General features: G+C 42.6%; 1 protein-coding gene across 1 annotated transcript in view; it reads right to left on the bottom strand.

The window, feature by feature from the left end:
• Positions 1-14,451: 14,451 nt before the first annotated feature.
• Positions 14,452-18,437, bottom strand: part of STK32B (serine/threonine kinase 32B) — a 288,545-nt gene continuing 284,559 nt past the window's right edge. Inside the window, exon 13 of the mRNA XM_075930748.1 lies at positions 14,452-14,584. Within this exon, the coding sequence (XP_075786863.1) occupies positions 14,479-14,584 (106 nt within the window). The 3' untranslated portion in view covers positions 14,452-14,478. The remainder of the gene's footprint in view (positions 14,585-18,437) is intronic.

Here is an 18,437-nt window from a genome sequence, read left to right as displayed (position 1 = left end):
TTTCAAATAAGGGCTGTTTGCTTATGTGGCTTTCATCAGAGTAATATCTAAGAATCTCACATTACAAATGATTTTGTCCTTGCAACATCTTCATGTGTTAGGGGAGTACTATTTCATAGGTGGAGAACTGAGGCAACAGGTAGCTTAAGTGAATTCTTCAATGTGGTGCATATTTGTGGCTGAACTGAATATAGCTCTCTTGAGTCCTAGGCTGTTGCCCTTTCCTTTAGACCTTCCTTCCAACCCAATGACTTAGCTTCAGTTCATGGCCCATTTTGTTAGCTTTTGTCACCATTCTTATAGTTGACTTTTTTTCTTGCATGAGTAGTTCTGGAAAATGAAGGATCACACATATGTAAAAATGTGTTTGCATTAGGGATATTAAATTTAGTTTAATCAACTAATTAACTAGTTGATAGATTTTCCATTAACTAATTGATTAGTCAATAAGTGGGAGAGCTGCAGTGGAGTTAGCTCCCAGCTCTGGAGCTAACCCCACTGCGGCTCTGTCTTTTAAATGCATTAAGAGACTGTCAGCTCCTAATACATTTTGAAGACTAACATGCAGCAGGAGGGACCCAATGCAAGCCGGGACAGCTGATTCCCAGCTCTTATAGGTAAATGCTGGGGAAATATCCCCTCCCTCCACTTTACTTCTGATTTTTAAATGTATTAAAAGCCAACAGGCTCTTAATACGTTTAAAAAGCAGAGGCACAGCGTTTGGGACTGGATGCAAGCTGGGAATCAGCTGATTCATGGCTCAGGCCCGTCCCCGCTACCCTTTGCCTCCCACAGAGGTGGTTCTTGGGGGAAAACTGGTTTTTAAACCACCCCCCCCCCAGCACTGGCTCCTGCTTCCCCACCTGCCGCCTTTGATAGAGGCAGCAAGGGAGGAAAAGTGACTCGTCGAGAGACTAGTCAACTATCCACTAAGCTTTTGCTAGTCACTTACATTCCTAGTTTGCATGAAGGTGGATGCAAAAGTGTTTGTATGGGCGACTATTTGCTTTCTGTGGGCAGTGGGTAAAGGTCCAGCCCTTCTTCCTGAGGCCTGCCCCTGGAGCCAAGCCCCACCCACCCCCAGCCTTCATTTGCCTACACTACCGGCTGCCAATGCTTTCTCCTGTCCTGTTTATGTGATCCAGTGAGGGAAGGGAACAAAAAATGCTGTGACATAGGTGACCAACTGCGCACTGGAACCCACAAAGAGTCAAAAGTGTAGCTAAATTGAATGGTTCATGAACAATCATGATGAAAAAAGTGTGTAAACATTTGCAAATTTCTGAATCATGAACAAACAGACAATAATCAAAGTTTGTGGTCATTCAGAAACAGAAAATGGAGCTCAGTTCAGTATCTAAGCCATTAGCTATGGCTGAACTGCAGATACAAGTACTTGCTAGTAGTCTATAGCCAGAACTTTGATTCTCAAGATGTGGGGGCATGTAAGAAATGTGGAGCAGAAAGGGAAGGATAAAAGACTTTTTAAAATGATCAATTCAGATGAAAATGGAAGCTCTCCATCTTTAGACTAGATTACATAGGTTGGGTGTTCAAAAGATAGCATTATCTTTAGCATCACTTCAATTGCTTCTTAGAGAATATTACGTATAGTGCATCCATAAACAATTTCTCTTTCTGTACTATTGTGAAGCCAACCACCTTTTTCAAAAAAGAAAGGATGATTGCAACAAAAGTCTGTGTGGAATTAGATGCTATCAAAGTGATTCTACAAAAGTCATTTTAGTTAAATATGTTTTTTCAGTCCTTTTCAGCGTCTAAATTTCACTTGGGTTATTGGAAAGTTAAATACGTCTTCTTTCCAACCTGAAATTTAGAAATATATGCAGTACAGTAGACTTCCGATAATCCAGCACCTTTGGGACCCAGGGGGTGCCAGATTATCAGATACACCACAGTATCAAGAGGTACTCCGGCAGGGGGGCTGTGATGGGTCTGGGGGGAGGGTGTTGGTGTGGAACGGTGCGGCATGTGGTGAACCCTCTGCCATTTTGCAGGGAGGCGGGGGAAGCCCCGCGCAGCTGCTGGTGACAGGCCAGCTGGGGCTGCAAGCAGCAGCGGCAACTTGGGGAAGTGGCGGGGCAGAGCAGCTGGGGTGCTGCCGGGTTAGTCCTGCAGTCCTGCCCCTACCTGAGTGGCACTGTGGGATCAACCCAGCAGCACCCCAGCTGCTCTGCTCCACAGCTTCTCCAAGTCTGCCGCTGTCGCTGCTGAAACTGACGAGTGGCAGACTTGGGGAAGCTGCGGAGCAGAGCAACTGGGGTGCTGGGCGCTGAGTAGGGGGGTGAAGGGTGGCGCTGCGGGACCAACCCGGCAGCACCCCAGCTGCTCTGCTCCGTGCCGCTTCCCCAAGTCTACCAGTGGGAGCAGGGGGGTGAAGGGCGGTGCTGCAGGACCAACCCAGCAGCTTCCCCAAGTCCACCGCTCGTCAGTTTCAGCAGCAACAGCAGCAGACTTGGGGAATCGGCACAGAGCAGCTCCAATTGTCCGGCTGGCCGGAGCACTTCTGGGTTCCAGTTGGTGCTGGACTATCGGGAGTGCTGGACCACTGGATGCCAGACAATTGGAGTTTTACTGTATATGGAGCTGCAGACTCACTGCAGAGAGTGTAAAAGCAATTTGTTAAAAAATGGGTCTGGCTGTAATGTGAAGCTCTAATGTTTCAAGAGACACTTCCAGAAAGTCAATAAATTTCCGGGTGACCAAGCAGAGTGAGCACAGAGCAGAACTTGAAATCTAATTTCTGTTCTGCCAATGCCTTCCTTGGGCATGTCACTTTGGCCTCTGTAAAATAGACAGCAAAACTGAGTGAGTGTCTGAGAGCTGGTAGAGGAAATAGTGTTCTATTCCCTCCCTGTGGTAGAAATTTTTGATTTTATTAGCCAAATATTTTTGCCAAAAATTGATTTAAAAAAAATTCAAAATGTCACCTCTGTGCCTCCCAGGAATTGTAGTTCAGGTACCTTGTGTTCCTATTCTTTAGTCTTGGCATGGATCTCTGGCCAGACCGTTGAGTCAGTTTCTTTTCTGTTTGTTTTCATTGCATTTGAGTTTGTGATTGCTGTTCAGTTTATGTTACGCTAGTAGGACTCTCAAAGTGTACATTGGAAGCCAGGGACCTGGTTGCTAAATAATATTTTCTTGCCAAATATAGTCTATATTTTAGATGGTTGTCCCTCAATAAGTTGCAAGCTAACTAACTACAGTAAATTTTTAAAAAGCTGCATTTTTTTAAACCTCTGCAGTAATGGTTTTAGTAAACTGAGACTGCATCTGTACTGTGAGAGATGTTATACTTGTTATCTTGGCTAAAAGAGTTGCTGTTCAGGGGACAAATGTATTTAATCTCTGAGAATTCTGTAAAACTTTATTGATAGATCCTCTTAACTATTTATATCCCTCTTTTTCTTATGCATTCAAAACGCAAGGCATGTCTACACAGCAAAACTCGAATTAAGCCATGCAACTTCAGCTACATCAATTATGTAGCTGAAGTCCAAATAGCTGAATTCAGCTTTTGGCGCTGTCTACACAGCAGGAAGTTGAAGGAAGAACACTCTTCCTTTGACTTCCCTTACTCCTTGTGAAATGAGGGCTACCATGAGTCGGAATAAGAAGTCCTCCAGCTTGACATTATTTAAAATAATGGCTTGCTGTGTGGACACACATTATATTATTCCAAAATAACGCTGCCATGTAGATGTGCCCTTAGGATTTTGCTTGAATGAAGATTTCAGGCTTGGGTCCCTATAAAAAGACCCAGGAAGCATATGTTCTACAACTAGGGGTCACCAAATGAAATTAATAGGAAGAAGGTTTAAAACAAAAGGAAATTTTTCTTCATGCAGCAGACAGTCAAACTGTCAAACTCCTTGTCAGAGGATATTTTAACCACCTTATCACACCCATTCATTTGCTAATGGAAAAGTGGGGTGAAAATGGGCCTTCTTCATATAAATTAATGGAAAAAGTTACTTTTAAATTTAAATATTTCATAGCCTTGCTAGTGAATAACAACACAAACGTCCCCTTACTTGTATGTTTTTCTATGGTGTTCATCACCAGAGTATCCAAACACCTCTGCATCTATCCCCACAACACTCCTTTAGTGAAGTTATTATTCCTATTTGACATAAAGGGCAGTGAGATATTAAAAGTCTGTTTCTGCACTCATTGGGGTCAATAACAAAGCTGCTTGCGCAAGGTCAAACAGGAATTTTATGGCACCTCTGGAAACAGAACCCCGATCCCTTCAGTAAGAGTTTTGTATCTCAATTGCTAGACCATTTTTTATTGCCCCTTTCTGCCTCTTTCAGGTCTTCTGGGTTCTCACTTGTCAGTCTTCATGCACTGTTCTGTCTCCCTAAGATACTGCATTATTTAAAATATTTTGACATCTGTCATGTATTTGCTGCTTGGCACTGCAATCAGTTCTAATGCACAGTTTCCAGAATGACAGACCACTGGGTAAATGAGCATTGGAATAATTTTATTTCCCCCAGAGGATTTTAATATATTGGCAACATCAAACTGTTACATTTCTCTTCCTGGATTTTAACCTAAAAGCTAAGGCGGAATTACTGAATGCTTCTATTGTCTGTAATTCCTAACTTCAGCAAAGATTTCATCCCACCATAATTGATAAAAAACTTGGCTGATAATACCCTATGTGGAAGTCAGATAACAACAGGTTCTGCATGTGACCAAGAAATGCCTCTTATTCTTCTATGCTGAAGGTTGCAAACTAAAGAAAAAGGGTTGTTATTAAAACTCCTCTTCTGTCTTAGTTTCACACTGGGCCAGTGGTTCTGTTCTCTCCAGGTGTAGGCTTTAATTGTATTGTAAGATGTCATTACAAGCTTACATTGAATCAATCCAACCTAGTATGTGCATTTGCTTCTATTTTCTTTTGGGCTTTAACAAACTTGCTGTTTGTTCTTTATATTCTCTTATGCAGTTTTTGGCTGTGTGGGGGATTTTTTTTTCTCCCTACTAATCTTTCTTATTGGCAGACTGCAAATTCAGATGAGGGTAAACGATATGAACAAACATGGCTGGAACATTAACAGGTAAGATAGATCACGGGACTCTGCAGTACCCAGGCAGTTTGGAGAATTATTAACCAATACAAGGAAAAAGAAATTGGAGTGATCATAACTCATAGCTGAGAAGCTGTTCCTCTTAGGATTAACATTTTGATGATGCAACAAGCATCTCTGCACATGAATGATGAAGATCAAACAAGGACAGGGGAATTAGCTTGTTAAGAACTGTGCTGCTAACAAATAAAGATGCCATGTTGGTCAGAGACGACAGAACCCTGGGGTTGAACTGTCAATAGGAAATCAGTGTTTGCCAAGAGTTACCCACACTCTGGTGCTAAAATATAGTGACAAGCTATTTCCCCGTGTTCAGTGGAAATAAAGACTTGCCCCAAGGCTGACAGCAGCCCTGGCCCTGCTCCAGGGAAGGCAGCTTAGTTGCAGCAGCAAAACCTCTTCCCCAGGAGCAGGGCCGGAAGCAGAGCCTCCTCCCTGGAAGCAGGGATGACAGCCCTTGCCAGCCCTGCTTCCAAGGAGAAGGTTTCACTGTGGACTCTGCAGGATACACTTTATACTGCAGATCCTGCAGCGCATGTAACCGTGTAACTGCTGTGTTTTTTCGTGGTTACATTTTTAAGCACATTTTTACATCCCTAGTCTCTGCATCAACTTACTGGAACTCATGGCAATCAGAAATGCCTGCCTTCCATTCCCACCCTCAGCCAGGGCAAATCAATCAGAATCATGGTGGGTAATGTGGCTTCCACATCTTGTATCAACAAACAGGGAGGAGCAAGAACTCCCTGTGCACCAAAGCTGTAAAGTTACAGGACAGGCGTACAAGCCCATCAGATTCAAAGTGCAGTCACTTACCTTACTAGAGTCAAGAATCTTGCAGCCGCAATGCTCAGCAAATGTTTCTCCCAGTACTATGGATGGGAGTTGGATGCTGAACCTTCATTGGACATTCCAGATGTGGGGGCCTTAAACAGGTGGACGTATTTGCCATGTCCACCTTATTCTGCTCAAGAGAAGGCCTATATCTCCACTCTTTGGGAGATGCTTTTCTTGGACAAAAGGCCTGTTTTGTATATCCCTGAAACATCACTTATTTTAAAGTGATGAACAAAGTCAGGCAGGACAAGGACCAGGATATCCTTTGTGGAAGAAAACATTGTCCTCACTCTGAGTTTGTAAGCAACAAGTAGCCAGAGGCAGTTTTATTACGAGCTGCAGCAAGGGAAAAACTGGTTCGGACAGGGGGGGAGCCCCCCCCTTTCGAGGCATATCTTTGAATACAAGCAATTATGAAGCAGTTTATATACTGTCTATTAGATATAATAACAATAACAATTAGTCTCCTTCCCATTACAAACACCAATGGCTAACAGTTATTTAGTTCCACCCAGATGCTCCTTATCTCAAGGTCCCTGCCAGAGTCAGCATTCTATCCTTATCTCTGTATGGAGGCGAGAGGCAAAGGCAGAGTCTAATTACAGATCTTGTGTTGTCAGGCCTCAGACTTAGCCTGACTCTTGCTCTCTTGGTAACAAGACCAAGATGGCTGCACACAAATTCCCTTATTCCCTTTTCCTGCCTCCACACAAGCTTGGTGAACTTACATGCTTTATTTGTGTGCTCAATTGGCACTCCAGCTTCCAACTGTGACTCATCTCCTCTCCTGCTATGTGGGCCATCAGTCTTCACCCCAACCAAGGGGCCCTCCGTCTCTGAGTATGTCTCCTCTATTGTTCTGGAGATTACAATCCACCTGCTCAGAAGAATCAAAAGTGTTACTAAATGGGAAAAGAAAACTCAAATGACTTACCTTCAGAAATGGAAGAGACTCAAACACTGGTGTCACTGCCACTGTACTGTACCTGAAACTTCCCCAGTCTCAGCCATCTTGGATTATCTTCTGGAAACAATCAGGTTTTATTAGTTATCTCTATTAGGCTGTGTCTAGACTGGCCAGTTTTTCCGGAAAATCAGCCACTTTTCCGGAAAAACTTGCCAGCTGTCTTCACTGGCCGCTTGAATTTCCGCAAAAGCACTGACTTCCTACTGTAAGAAATCAGTGGTTTTTGCAGAAATACTATGCTGCTCCCATTCGGGCAAAAGTCCTTTTGTGCAAAACTTTTGCGCAAAAGGGCCAGTGTAGACAGCTCAGATTTGTTTTCCGCAAAAAAGCCCTGATTGCGAAAATGGTGATCGGGGCTTTTTTTGCGGAAAAGTGCATCTAGATTGGCACGGACGCTTTTCCACAAAAAGTGCTTTTGTGGAAAAGTGTCCGTGCCAATCTAGACACTCTTTTCCGAAAATGCTTTTAACGGAAAACTTTTCCATTAAAAGCATTTCCAAAAAATCATGCCAGTCTAGACATAGCCTTACAGTTCATTTCTCCACAATATCAGCTTTTCATTTCCCCACAAGAGGGGTTTTTATTTTTAGAAAATATGTCATCCAGGTTTATTAACAGTCTGGAGATTCCAGGTTAAGGATCTTACTCCAACTTGGGATCTCAACCTGGTACCTACATACCTTATGGAATCTTCATTTGAACCTACTTACTTTCCTTTCCCTCTGTTTTGGATTGTTCCGTTTGGATAGGTTGATGAAGCTGAGAGAAGTTTGCTCATACAGCTCTATATACCCACATAACAGGCACAAGGTTATACAGAGTGCATGCATGAGACAAATGGACACTGCTAATGGAAAATTTCTGATCCAGGGCTGCAGAAGTGCATTCACATCTAAAGCGACCCATAGGGACACACATCTCAAAGAACCACAGTTACTGTACAAGGTGAGTAATCTTTTCTTCCTTTCTCCGTCAGTTTAGACTGTCTGCTGTATGCTGTTGAGGGGCATGGACTGTCTGTAATCCATTTGTACAGTATTTAGTCTACCCCAAACAGATGAACAGAGGATTAACAGAAGACAGAAACCTCAATATACAACATGCTGCCCACCTACTCTTATGGTTTTCTCCATTGTTTCTCAAAATGAGGTCCAGGGGCCTCACTGATCAATTCCTCGCCTTCCTTCTCTCAATTCCTTCCTTTCCCTCTCAGACTATCCTGCATGCTAAAAGTCTGGTGGCACAGTGGCCCTAAGGCAGGCTTCTTACCTTCCTTGTCTCCATGCCACACCCAGGTGGTCCCGGGGGGGGGGGGGGGGAGAGGGGAGCAAGGGGTCTCTGCAAGCTACACCTGCCTTGAGCACCAACTCTGCAGCTCCCATTGGCCGAGAACTGTGGCCAGTGTGGGGCAGAGCATGGAGAATACCCAGCTGCCCCCACATAAGAGCTGCTGCCACAGCGATGTACTAGTTGCTTATGGGAGCTGCCGAAGGTAAGCACCATCCAGCCAGAGCCTGCACCTGCACCCCAATTCCCTGGCATAACCCAGAGCCCACATTCTCTCCCCCTCCTACACCTGCGGACTCCCTCCCAGAGTTCACCTCCCTTCCCACATCCTCTGGCACAGAAAAGAGGCCACACCTCATACCCAAATTTCCTCTCAGAGCCTGCACTCCACATTCCCTCCTGCACCCCAACCCCTGCCCCAGCCTGGTGAAAGTAAGTGAGGGTGGGTGAGAGCAAGTGATTAAGGGAGGGGAGATGGAGTGAGCGGGAGTGGGGCCTCAGAGAAAGGGTGGGGTAGCAGGGCAAGGGCTGAGCCAGAGGGCTTAAAGGTCCCTGAACATTTTTAAATCAAAATTCAGGTCCTTGGAAACCAATTTTTTTTAAAGAAAATGTTGGTTTGAGCCAATTAAAACATTTTGTTATAGAATATATCACAATACACTTTGACATAAAAAGTTGTTTTAAAACAAAAAGTAGAAGCATTCTGTTCTGAAAATATCAAAATGGACTGATTTCATGTTTTGACATTATTGAAACTATTTGTGACATGCTTTAAAACAAAATTTCACAGCTAAAACACATAGAATTTCAATTTCCCAGCTTCACCCTGATTAACTTACCTTACTGGTGAGACAATCTTATAGGAGCATGGCTTAATTTCTTGGCAAATCTTTGAGGAAACTAGACTTTCATTGTAGAAAATTCTGTTTCTGTGCTGGACATAAAAAATGCAAGTTGCCAGCCATATTTATTATATATCAATGTGAAAAATAAAAATAAGGTAATATGTATAGTTTATGTAAAGACTTCCATATCTTGTCTACTCTGTGTACACTGAATTTTTCTGAAAAACAATCAATGAGTTAGTGGCAGAGATTCAAACAAAGAGAATATATTGTTTTGCTTGGCTTAGCTTTATTGTAGAACTGTGACAATGCTGCTTGTTTTGTTTTGTCAGGCTTTGATTAATGTCTTTTTAACATGCCTGCTGGTTGCAAAAAACTAGAAAAATTGTGAGTTATGCATCCTCCTCACAATGCAAGTGTGACAAACTTACAAAGAACAAATGTGAAGAGACTTCTCAATGTACACATTAAATAACAAAGACTTCATACATTTACTGTTTTCTCCATGTGATGATACATTTTCTTGGGCTGTAACACACACTAGGAAAAATAAGCTATCTTAAATACAGCTCAAATAGAAATATATATTTATTTATTTATTTATTTATTTATTTAAAAAAAGGCTAGTATTAAAACAGGGTGTAAACTTGCTTAAATTCCTGAACAGATGCATTTAGATGACACATTTGATGTTACTGAACACACACTAATTATGAAGCCATATTGATTTAGGAAATTAGTAGAATACTAGGTCAGTAACAGGATCAGAGGAAGTGCTATTAACACTGATTTACAATGACAGTGCACTGGAAATGTCAGAAACAAATGGTATCTTATAATGCTGGTAGTTATCTTTTCAGTTCCCATTTGAGTAGTTGTGTGTTTGCATTTGGATACACTAGATACAATATCTCACATTGAGTTTTTGACCCCCACGTGTGCTTTTTATTGTGACCAAAGTATTAGCTATTTTTAACTTGCTGCTATATTGCCTCTTGCTTTTAATTTTTTTAAATCATGCATGCTATCCAATGAAGTTTACTAATGATGGCTGACTAATGAAGTTTGATCCTCTAGACCAGGGCTACTCAACACGTGGCCCATGGGCCAAAACAAAAAAGTAGTCAATATAATGGTCTTCTGTTGATATACATTTTAGTAGTTAAATTCCTGGACTGTCATTGCTCATGCTGTCATATGGGTAGAAATTGGGTAAATATTGCATTTTATTAATATCAGCAGAACTGACTTAAATGGGGCCTGTGTGTTGTGTAGACTTGCCTTAATCTTTGTATTAACGCCTGCCAGTGTGAAAAGCTATTTGCATATATTTGCATGTATATGAATTCACATTTAAGTTGAGGCCCTCAGCATGTGCAGTATCATTATGGCCCCCGGGGCTTTGAGTAGCCCTGCTTAGACGTTATTCATATGACTAACCTGAAAGTCATATGAGCTGGTATTCCTGGACTAAAAATGGACTGATGGAAGATAGAGGCTCCAATCCTTCTATCACCAGGATTCATGCTTCACTGAGGTGGCTAAACTTCAATAGGAATATAAGGAAAGAACCCAGAGAATCCAAAACAGAGTAAGGAGAATGTTTCATTATCTTACAACAGATAAAAAAATGAACACAACATATTCATATTTAAATAAGTCAACGTGTACTCCTCAAACCTTACAAAAATAATTAAGATTGTGCATTCTAAAGTCATGCAGTTTTCCCAACATCCAAAATTAAATAGAGACAAAATACCCCACCCAGCTGGTCTTTCTCTAGAATTGATACCTGTAGCCAGCTTTGTATGCTTTTCACACAGCTGGAAGGGTAATCCCTTCACATTAATCATGATGTATTACTGTACCACCATCCCATCCATTTGCTCATGTGGCTGCTGATTACTCAGATGGGCTGACCTCATGGTTAGAAGGTTTTTTTTAAACCTGAGTGAAGCAATCTCTGTGCCAAAGGTCAGCTACCCATCAGTTTGCAGAAAACTCACTGAGTGTTCCCCTGATACGAACTGCACGATTTACTGTTAGGATTCCTTCCAGTGTTCATGTCAGAGAGCTCTGTTTGCTTGGCAGATACTGCTTAAAAAGGATTTAGTTCCCAATTCACAAATCAGCCATCAGGAATGGTAATACACATACACCTGTAGGGGAACATTTTAACCTTCCTGGACATTCCACAATGGATTTAAAAGTAGCCGTTCTTCTGCAAAAGAATTTTATCACCCGATTTCAGAGGGAGACAGTTGAACCTGAGTTCATTTGCAAGTTCATTACTGTCAACTTAAGCTTGAATAAAGATCTTAACTAGTGAATGCACTACAAAGGCAATTTCCCCATTTTTGATATTTGCATCTCCACATCAAATGATCCAAATGAGACACATCCAGCCTGACTTAATTAGCTTCATTAAAACTGGTCCTACAATTGATAGGTAATTTCTTTTGCTGTTATACATGACATCTCTGCTTTGTTTGCACATATGCTGCCCTTCAGTGGGAGATGAAGATTTCCTCTAGGTGTACATTTTCTCTTTCCTACCAGTGCATTTCAGTGAGTCTGAATGTGTGCTGTCGAGTACTAATGTCCCACAGGCATCTAGCTGGGACTCATTATTTCCATGCTGGTTGCAGAACGCAGAATTCTAACTAAAAGAATAGCTAGGAACAAAGCTGTGTATAGAAGTAGCAGCCAAAGCCCCCAACAAGAGATGTTTCCATTTTCCTCTCCTCCCTCTGTTCATAAATAGTAAGTAACTTGTAGCGGTTAGTTGCCAGTCTTTCCTAGTATATATCTTTGAGCAATATGTGTACTTGACATACTGCTCAAAGATTGTGGCTTGCAGAGTTTGACTGGATGTGAAGCAGGCCTCATGGAATATGCACTTAATGAACAATTTTGTCTTTGAATAGCCTGGGGGAGGGGGGACATGTCTAGAGCAAAGCTTTGGCCAACCTATTTGAGTGCTGTTGTCAATAAGAGATCAATAAGGGACAGCACTTTAAAAAGTCAATCTCAAATGGCAGAGCCCCGGGGGAAGGTAAGAATTGTTGTTGTAGTGAAAACTGAAGTGAGAGTAGATACTATATTTATCTCTGCTCAGCTGTAGAGAAAAATGGTGGCCTAGCACAAAGAATCCTGGAGACAACACATCTAAGGAAAGGCTACTCCTCTTTATTAATCCTGCTGGGAGCACTAAACCTCACTTGTCTCTGTTGTGATCTGTAGGGACCCATTTAGGACTCCAAAGGCTCTGGCTTACAGACAATATAGGATGCGGTATATCATAGCCCACCTTGATCCAGCTAACGCACACTGAGACTATGCCAGGAAAACTTCAGCTCGAAAAGGCTACTTGAGCAACCGTAAATATGGGTTAGAATTAATATGTGAACTGTCTGTGAGCACTAGAATCACAAACACCTCTGTTGTGCCCAGTAGGTATGGTTCTAAGCTGGGGGCAGTGAGAATGTGAATGAATATCCTGCCCTGAGAGGCCACAGTGTTGTGCTAATCTCCTTATCATGTACCCCAAGAAACAAGAGCTTTCCTGAACTGGAGAGCTGCTTGTGCAAATTGAGCTTAAGATGCTAAAACAACATGGCTAGATAAGAAAAAAATAGTGCACTTGATAGATTTTGTCTTAAATGTTTTCTTTCTGTATGAGGTTTGGCATAAACAAAGTGTATGATGGAGTGACGAGGTAATGTAAAGGCTTTCTTGCAATTATTCTGGGATAGTAACTTTCTTCATGACCTAAAGGTGCAGCCCAAGGTGGAAAATAGCCAAACAGTTTCTTCTGAATTTTTGGGGGGATTGGCTTTCAAAAAAAAAAAAGTCAAAATATTTCAACCACCTCTGCCTATAGGAATTGATCCTGAAAGCAGCTCCATATGGAAGGGTCACTTTGCCTTACAAGGTACACAGCCAACTCGTCTGGTATTTCCTAACTTCTGTGTGTTGGATGTTGTAATGTTACTAATAATCTTTTAACATCGTTTTACTGTGTGTAATTTCCTTGAGGTTTAAAAAGCAAATTGGGAAACTAGATATTCCATCATACATAGAACCGGGCAGAGACTTTCTGGCAACATGTTTTACCCATCAGAAAATGATGGTTTATAGTAAGTGACTTGTTCCATGCAATGAAATTTCACCACAAACTTTTCTGCCAGCTCTCCTGCCTGACTGCTCCATAGCATGTGGTTCTCCAGGCTCACTGGCTTTTCAGCAGCTTATCTGGCAAGCTATTATGAAGTCTGGGCTCCAAAGGCTTCTCATTTAGACTATTTTTCATTTGGAAACAAAAAACATTTCTGGAAGGGGAACTTTTTGGTTTTCCTGGAATAACACTTTGCAAGGTACAGTTCCATAAAAATTATTTTCACCCAGAATTGTAGATGGACATGTGTTTCCTGACCAGCTCCAGTCATGTGGCATCACATGGCTCTTTGGTAGCTTGCCCAGCTGACAATTCCACAGCCTGATTTATAAGCTAGACAGCAGCTCAGACTCCATTGATCTCAAGGGCTTCTAGGCTCCTTGACTAAGCATCTGTTTGCCTGGCTCCCACAGCTTCCTTGTTCCACATCAGGGCAAAATATTTTCCAGATTTTCCACCCAGCTAGAAGTGCATTTTTCACCCAGCTCCCATTGTGTCGCATCATCTTGGCATCCACATGGTTCACCGGCAGGGCTGGAACCTCTGAATCTACAACATAGACCTTTGCCTTATCAGCTACCAGAATAACTAAGACAAAAGACAGGACTATGCAACACTTTAAAGACTACCAAGATGGTTTATTAGGTGATAAGCTTTCGTGGGCCAGACCTACTTCCTCAGATCAAATTGTGGAACAAAATTGGCATGACCATATATACCAAAGGGATACAATCAAAAAAAGGGAACACGTATAAAAAGGACAAATCAAATTTCAGAACAGAGAGGGGATGAGGGGGGAGGTTAATGTCTATGAGCTAATGATATTAGAAGTGATAATTGGGGAAGCTATCTTTGTAATGGGTAAGGTAATTAGCATCTTTGTTGAGACCCAGGTGTAAAGTGTCAAATTTAAGCATGAATGACAGTTCAGAGGTTTCCCTTTGTAGTCTGGTGTTAAAGTCTGAGAGTGCTTTGTGGTCCAACAGCAGAGAGGGATACGCCAGTTGGTTTTACAGATATTTGTTGACTGCAGGGAAATGGTGAGTCTTGGGAATGTTAGTTTCCATACCAAAGTCACTCTTGGCCCCGTATCCCAGTCTTAGTATCCTTGTCCGACAGTCCGAGTCTCCTTCTTCATGTTCACTGTCCAAGTCCCAAACTCTCCGTACTCAACCAGTCTCAGCATCTTCTCCTCATTCAAGACACTTGCATAACAAGTCACAGTTTCTCTCTCTACCCTGCAGTCACAGTCTCTCCAGACCCTGACCCACCTTCTCACTTTGTTCCTCATTCTTGGAAATGGCTGAACCATTTTGGCTGAACTTTTCCAAAAAGTTTAACCCTGGGACACTGTGAAAAATTTCACCAAACAGTTACAATTTGGCAAATTTATAAACCTCTGACAGCAGGAAATTAAAATAGGAGATGTCAAGTAATGATGTGTGTATGTTTGGTAGTAAGCGAGAGACATGTTCAATTAAAAAGAGGTGGAAATACATAGATTTGATTGTTATAAAACTATTTTAATTATCATTCTATTTTTTATTTGCAGTAAGAAGAACATTCTTCACTAGCAAGTCATGACTCTGTGGCCATATTTAAAGAGAAGAATGTCAGTGGGGATGACTTCCAGGAGTGTGTCAGAAGAAAACAGTCTGATGGGTTTGTATTGAGCAGATTTTAACCTTCAAAGCAAAAAGAAACGTTTTACTGCAGCTGACACCATTGTTTTCACACAGGTGCTTTCATCACTCCAAGGAAATGGATCCCTAATAGGATCAGTGGCTTCTCTTGTATCTGCTAAATGGAAGGGACCTATTTGGTACCTTGATGATATTGATAGAAGGGCTCCACTCATTCCATTACTTTCCCCTCTGTTTTGTTATTCCTGAAACTCTCATTTACAGACCCCCTAATTAATATTTAACCTTTTCTTTGCTCTCCTCTGGTGCACAGTTCTGTCTTCCTGTCCCCCACCTCCTCCCCAAAGCTTTGTTGTTAATGAGGTTCACCAAACTGCCTTTTAGAGAGAGGTTAACAAAATCATGTTTTTTCCTCCTTTCTGTACCAAACTTTTCAGACAGCAGAAGTAATCATTAAATATAATCAATTCCCAAAATAGTATATAATCTCTGTAAGACTATCCAGGTGGCATGATAGGTAAGCATCTCTTAAAATTGGAGAAGATGGATGATTTTGAAAGTACTTTTGTAAACTAGTCCTTGTTTTCTATAACCCCTTCCAGCCAAAGTGACATAAACTGAGAAGAGCAGCATATACCGATATTAAGATTTGGTTTGCTCCAATCTAGACAAAAATAGTCCTTCTCGGCTGACATCAGATGTAAGCATCATAATAACTTAAGTCTCATTGGTAAGAATATTCTTTCACCTGAAGAACCCAAATCATGTCTCCATCATCATACTGTGAATATAAATTGAACACTGGTCTCTTTTCTGCATGTAGCTGAGCTGGAGAACAGGTAATTGAGATGGACCTTGCACTTCATCTCATTAACACATAATTGGGTAGGTTTCCAATTCAATACACAGTGTATAGTTCAAACAAACAAAACACCTCTGCATGTTTTGCTTGTTAGATGGCTATTTTCTTATATTGTAATGTCCCCTGTCTCTGTAGTTAAAGCTGTGTTAGTGACTTCAATTACACGCTAGCTTCAAGGCTTTGCAATAGATTGTACAAGATCCCGTTCTGAGGCTCGTTTTTATTTCCTTTACTTCCTTGCTTACAAATTTAGATTATTGCAAAATGGTCTGTTTAGTTTGCAAATGAATGTGCTTCAGCTTGTTTTGGATGCTGCTCTGCTTTTCTCCCAGCTCTCAAGCTTTGCTTGTGGCTATTAAAATGCACACTTCCCTGTTTTACAAACGGATATAGCCACACTGCATATTGATGCCACCTTCAAATCTCTCCAAGGGTATGTCTACACTACAGCACTAATTCAAACTAACTTAATTCGAATTAGTTAATTCGAACTAAGCTAATTCGAACTAGTGCATCTAGACCTAAAAACTAGTTCGAATTAGCATTTTGCTAATTCGAACTAGCATGTCCACATTGAGTGGACCCTGAACCGAGGTTAAGGATGGCCGGAAGCAGTGCCGGCAGGGCATCAGATTAGGACTTTGAGTGTGGAGCTGCTGTCTCAGGCTAGCCGAGGGCTGTGCTTAAAGCGACCTGACCCCCACCCCGGACAGACAGTTCTCAGGGGTTCCCCGCTTGCAAGCAGTCCTGGCTTGGAGTGCCCTGAGTGCCCACACTTGGCACATCACAGCATTCGGCCATCAGCCCAGCTGCACTTGCCGCAGGCTGCCATCCGGGGGGGTGTCAATCGGGGGGCTGCAGGAGAGCTTCCGCCCCGAGGAGCCCGCAGAGCCAGCCCAGTCCTCCCCATCGGGGGCTCGTACCCCATTCCTCCCTTACCTCCTTCCACTTACCCTTCCCTCACCCCCCTTCCTGATGTACAAAATAAAGGACACCTGTATTCAAAAATAGAAACTCTCTTTATTGAACAAAATTCGTGGAGACTGGGAAAAGGAGGTGGGAGAGGGGAAGACAGAGAGTGGGAGAGGGGAGGGCAACTAAAATGATCAGGGGTTTGGAACAGGTCCCATATGAAGAGAAGCTAAAGAGACTGGGACTTTTCAGTTTAGAAAAGAGGAGACTGAGGGGGAATATGATAGAGGTCTATAAAAGCACGAGTGGTGTGGAGAGGGTGCATAAAGAAAAGTTCTTCATTAGTTCCCATAATAGAAGGACTAGAGGACACCAAATGAAATGAATGGGTAACAGGCTTCAACTAATAAAAGAAAGTTCTTCTTCACAAAGCAAATAGTCAACCTGTGGAACTCCTTGCTGCAGAGTTTAAAGAGAATTTAGATAAATTCATGGAGGCTGGATCCATGGAGTGGTATTAGCCAGGGGGTAGAAATGGTGTTCCTGGCCACTGTTTGTGGAAGGCTGGAGATGGATGGCACGAGACAAATGGCTTGGTCATTGTTCCAGTCCATCCCCTCCAGGGTCCCTAGTGTTGGCCACTGTCGGCAGACAGGCTACTGGGCTAGATGGACCTTTGATCTGACCCAGTACGGCCATTCTAAGCTCAGGGGTCTCACTGGACCACCCTGATTTTCATGCAAACCTGCTCCTGGGTGGCCAGGCTGGCAGCTATCCTGCCCTAGACGGCCACTTTCCTGTGCCTAGTGCAGAGGTCATGGATGAGGTCCACGATGTCTGCACTAGACCAGGCGAGCGCCCGCCTCTTGCGGACCCGGGCAGGCTCCCGGGAGCCGCCAGCCTGGTCCCGGGAAGAGGCGAAGGGCTGGGTGGCAGTGGGTGGCTGGCTCGTGTCGTGCCAGGTGCAGGGTCTGCTGGCTGGGTGCTGGCAGGCTTGCACCTGACACGTGCACCGTAGCCAGCCCATGCCCCTTTAAGGGCTCCGGGGCCGGGAGGGGGGCAGAAGAGTTTCCCTGGTGGTGCCCAGAGTGGCCACCAGGGAAAGCTGGGGAGAGCTAGCCTCCCACTAGTTCGAATTAAGTGGCTACACAGCCCTTAATTTGAACTGCTTAATTCGAACTAGGCGTTAGTCCTCGTAGAATGAGGTTTACCTCGTTCGAATTAAGCGCTCCGCTAGTTCGAATTAAGTTCGAACTAGCGGTTTGCATGTGTAGCGCCTATCAAAGTTAATTCGAACTAACGTCTGTTAGTTCGAATTAACTTTGTAGTGTAGACATACCCCAAGAGAGCTGCAATCTCCTTAGCATGTCAGCCTTTCTTGGTAGAATGTGTCCATAGTAAGGCTCCTCTAAAATACTTTTGATGGAAAATGTCAACTTTAACAACATTATTTCAATAAAATTGTTGTTGAAAAAACATAATACAGAACTGAAATTCATTGGTTGGGATTTTGGCAAGCCAAAATTTAACCTTTTCTGCTTTTAAAATCTTCTTTATTTCAGGTTTCTGACCAAATGAAAGCCTGAAATTTTAAAAAGAAAAATAATTCTTTGACAGCTTGTTCACATCCATTTCAATCGTGTGTTTGCACACCATGTATGTGATCATTGGAAGCTTTTTCCCTGAGCAGCTCTTTTTGGGTTAGCTGGGGAGCCCCCTGGAGTGGCCTACTCATGGCATTCAATATATTGCCCTGTTGAGCTTCTTATCATCCATGGTGGCCATT

The sequence above is a fragment of the Pelodiscus sinensis genome, chromosome 5, assembly GCF_049634645.1.
Source record: "Pelodiscus sinensis isolate JC-2024 chromosome 5, ASM4963464v1, whole genome shotgun sequence".
NCBI classification, from domain to species: Eukaryota; Metazoa; Chordata; order Testudines; family Trionychidae; genus Pelodiscus; species Pelodiscus sinensis.
This window is presented reverse-complemented; position numbering and strand designations above follow the sequence as displayed.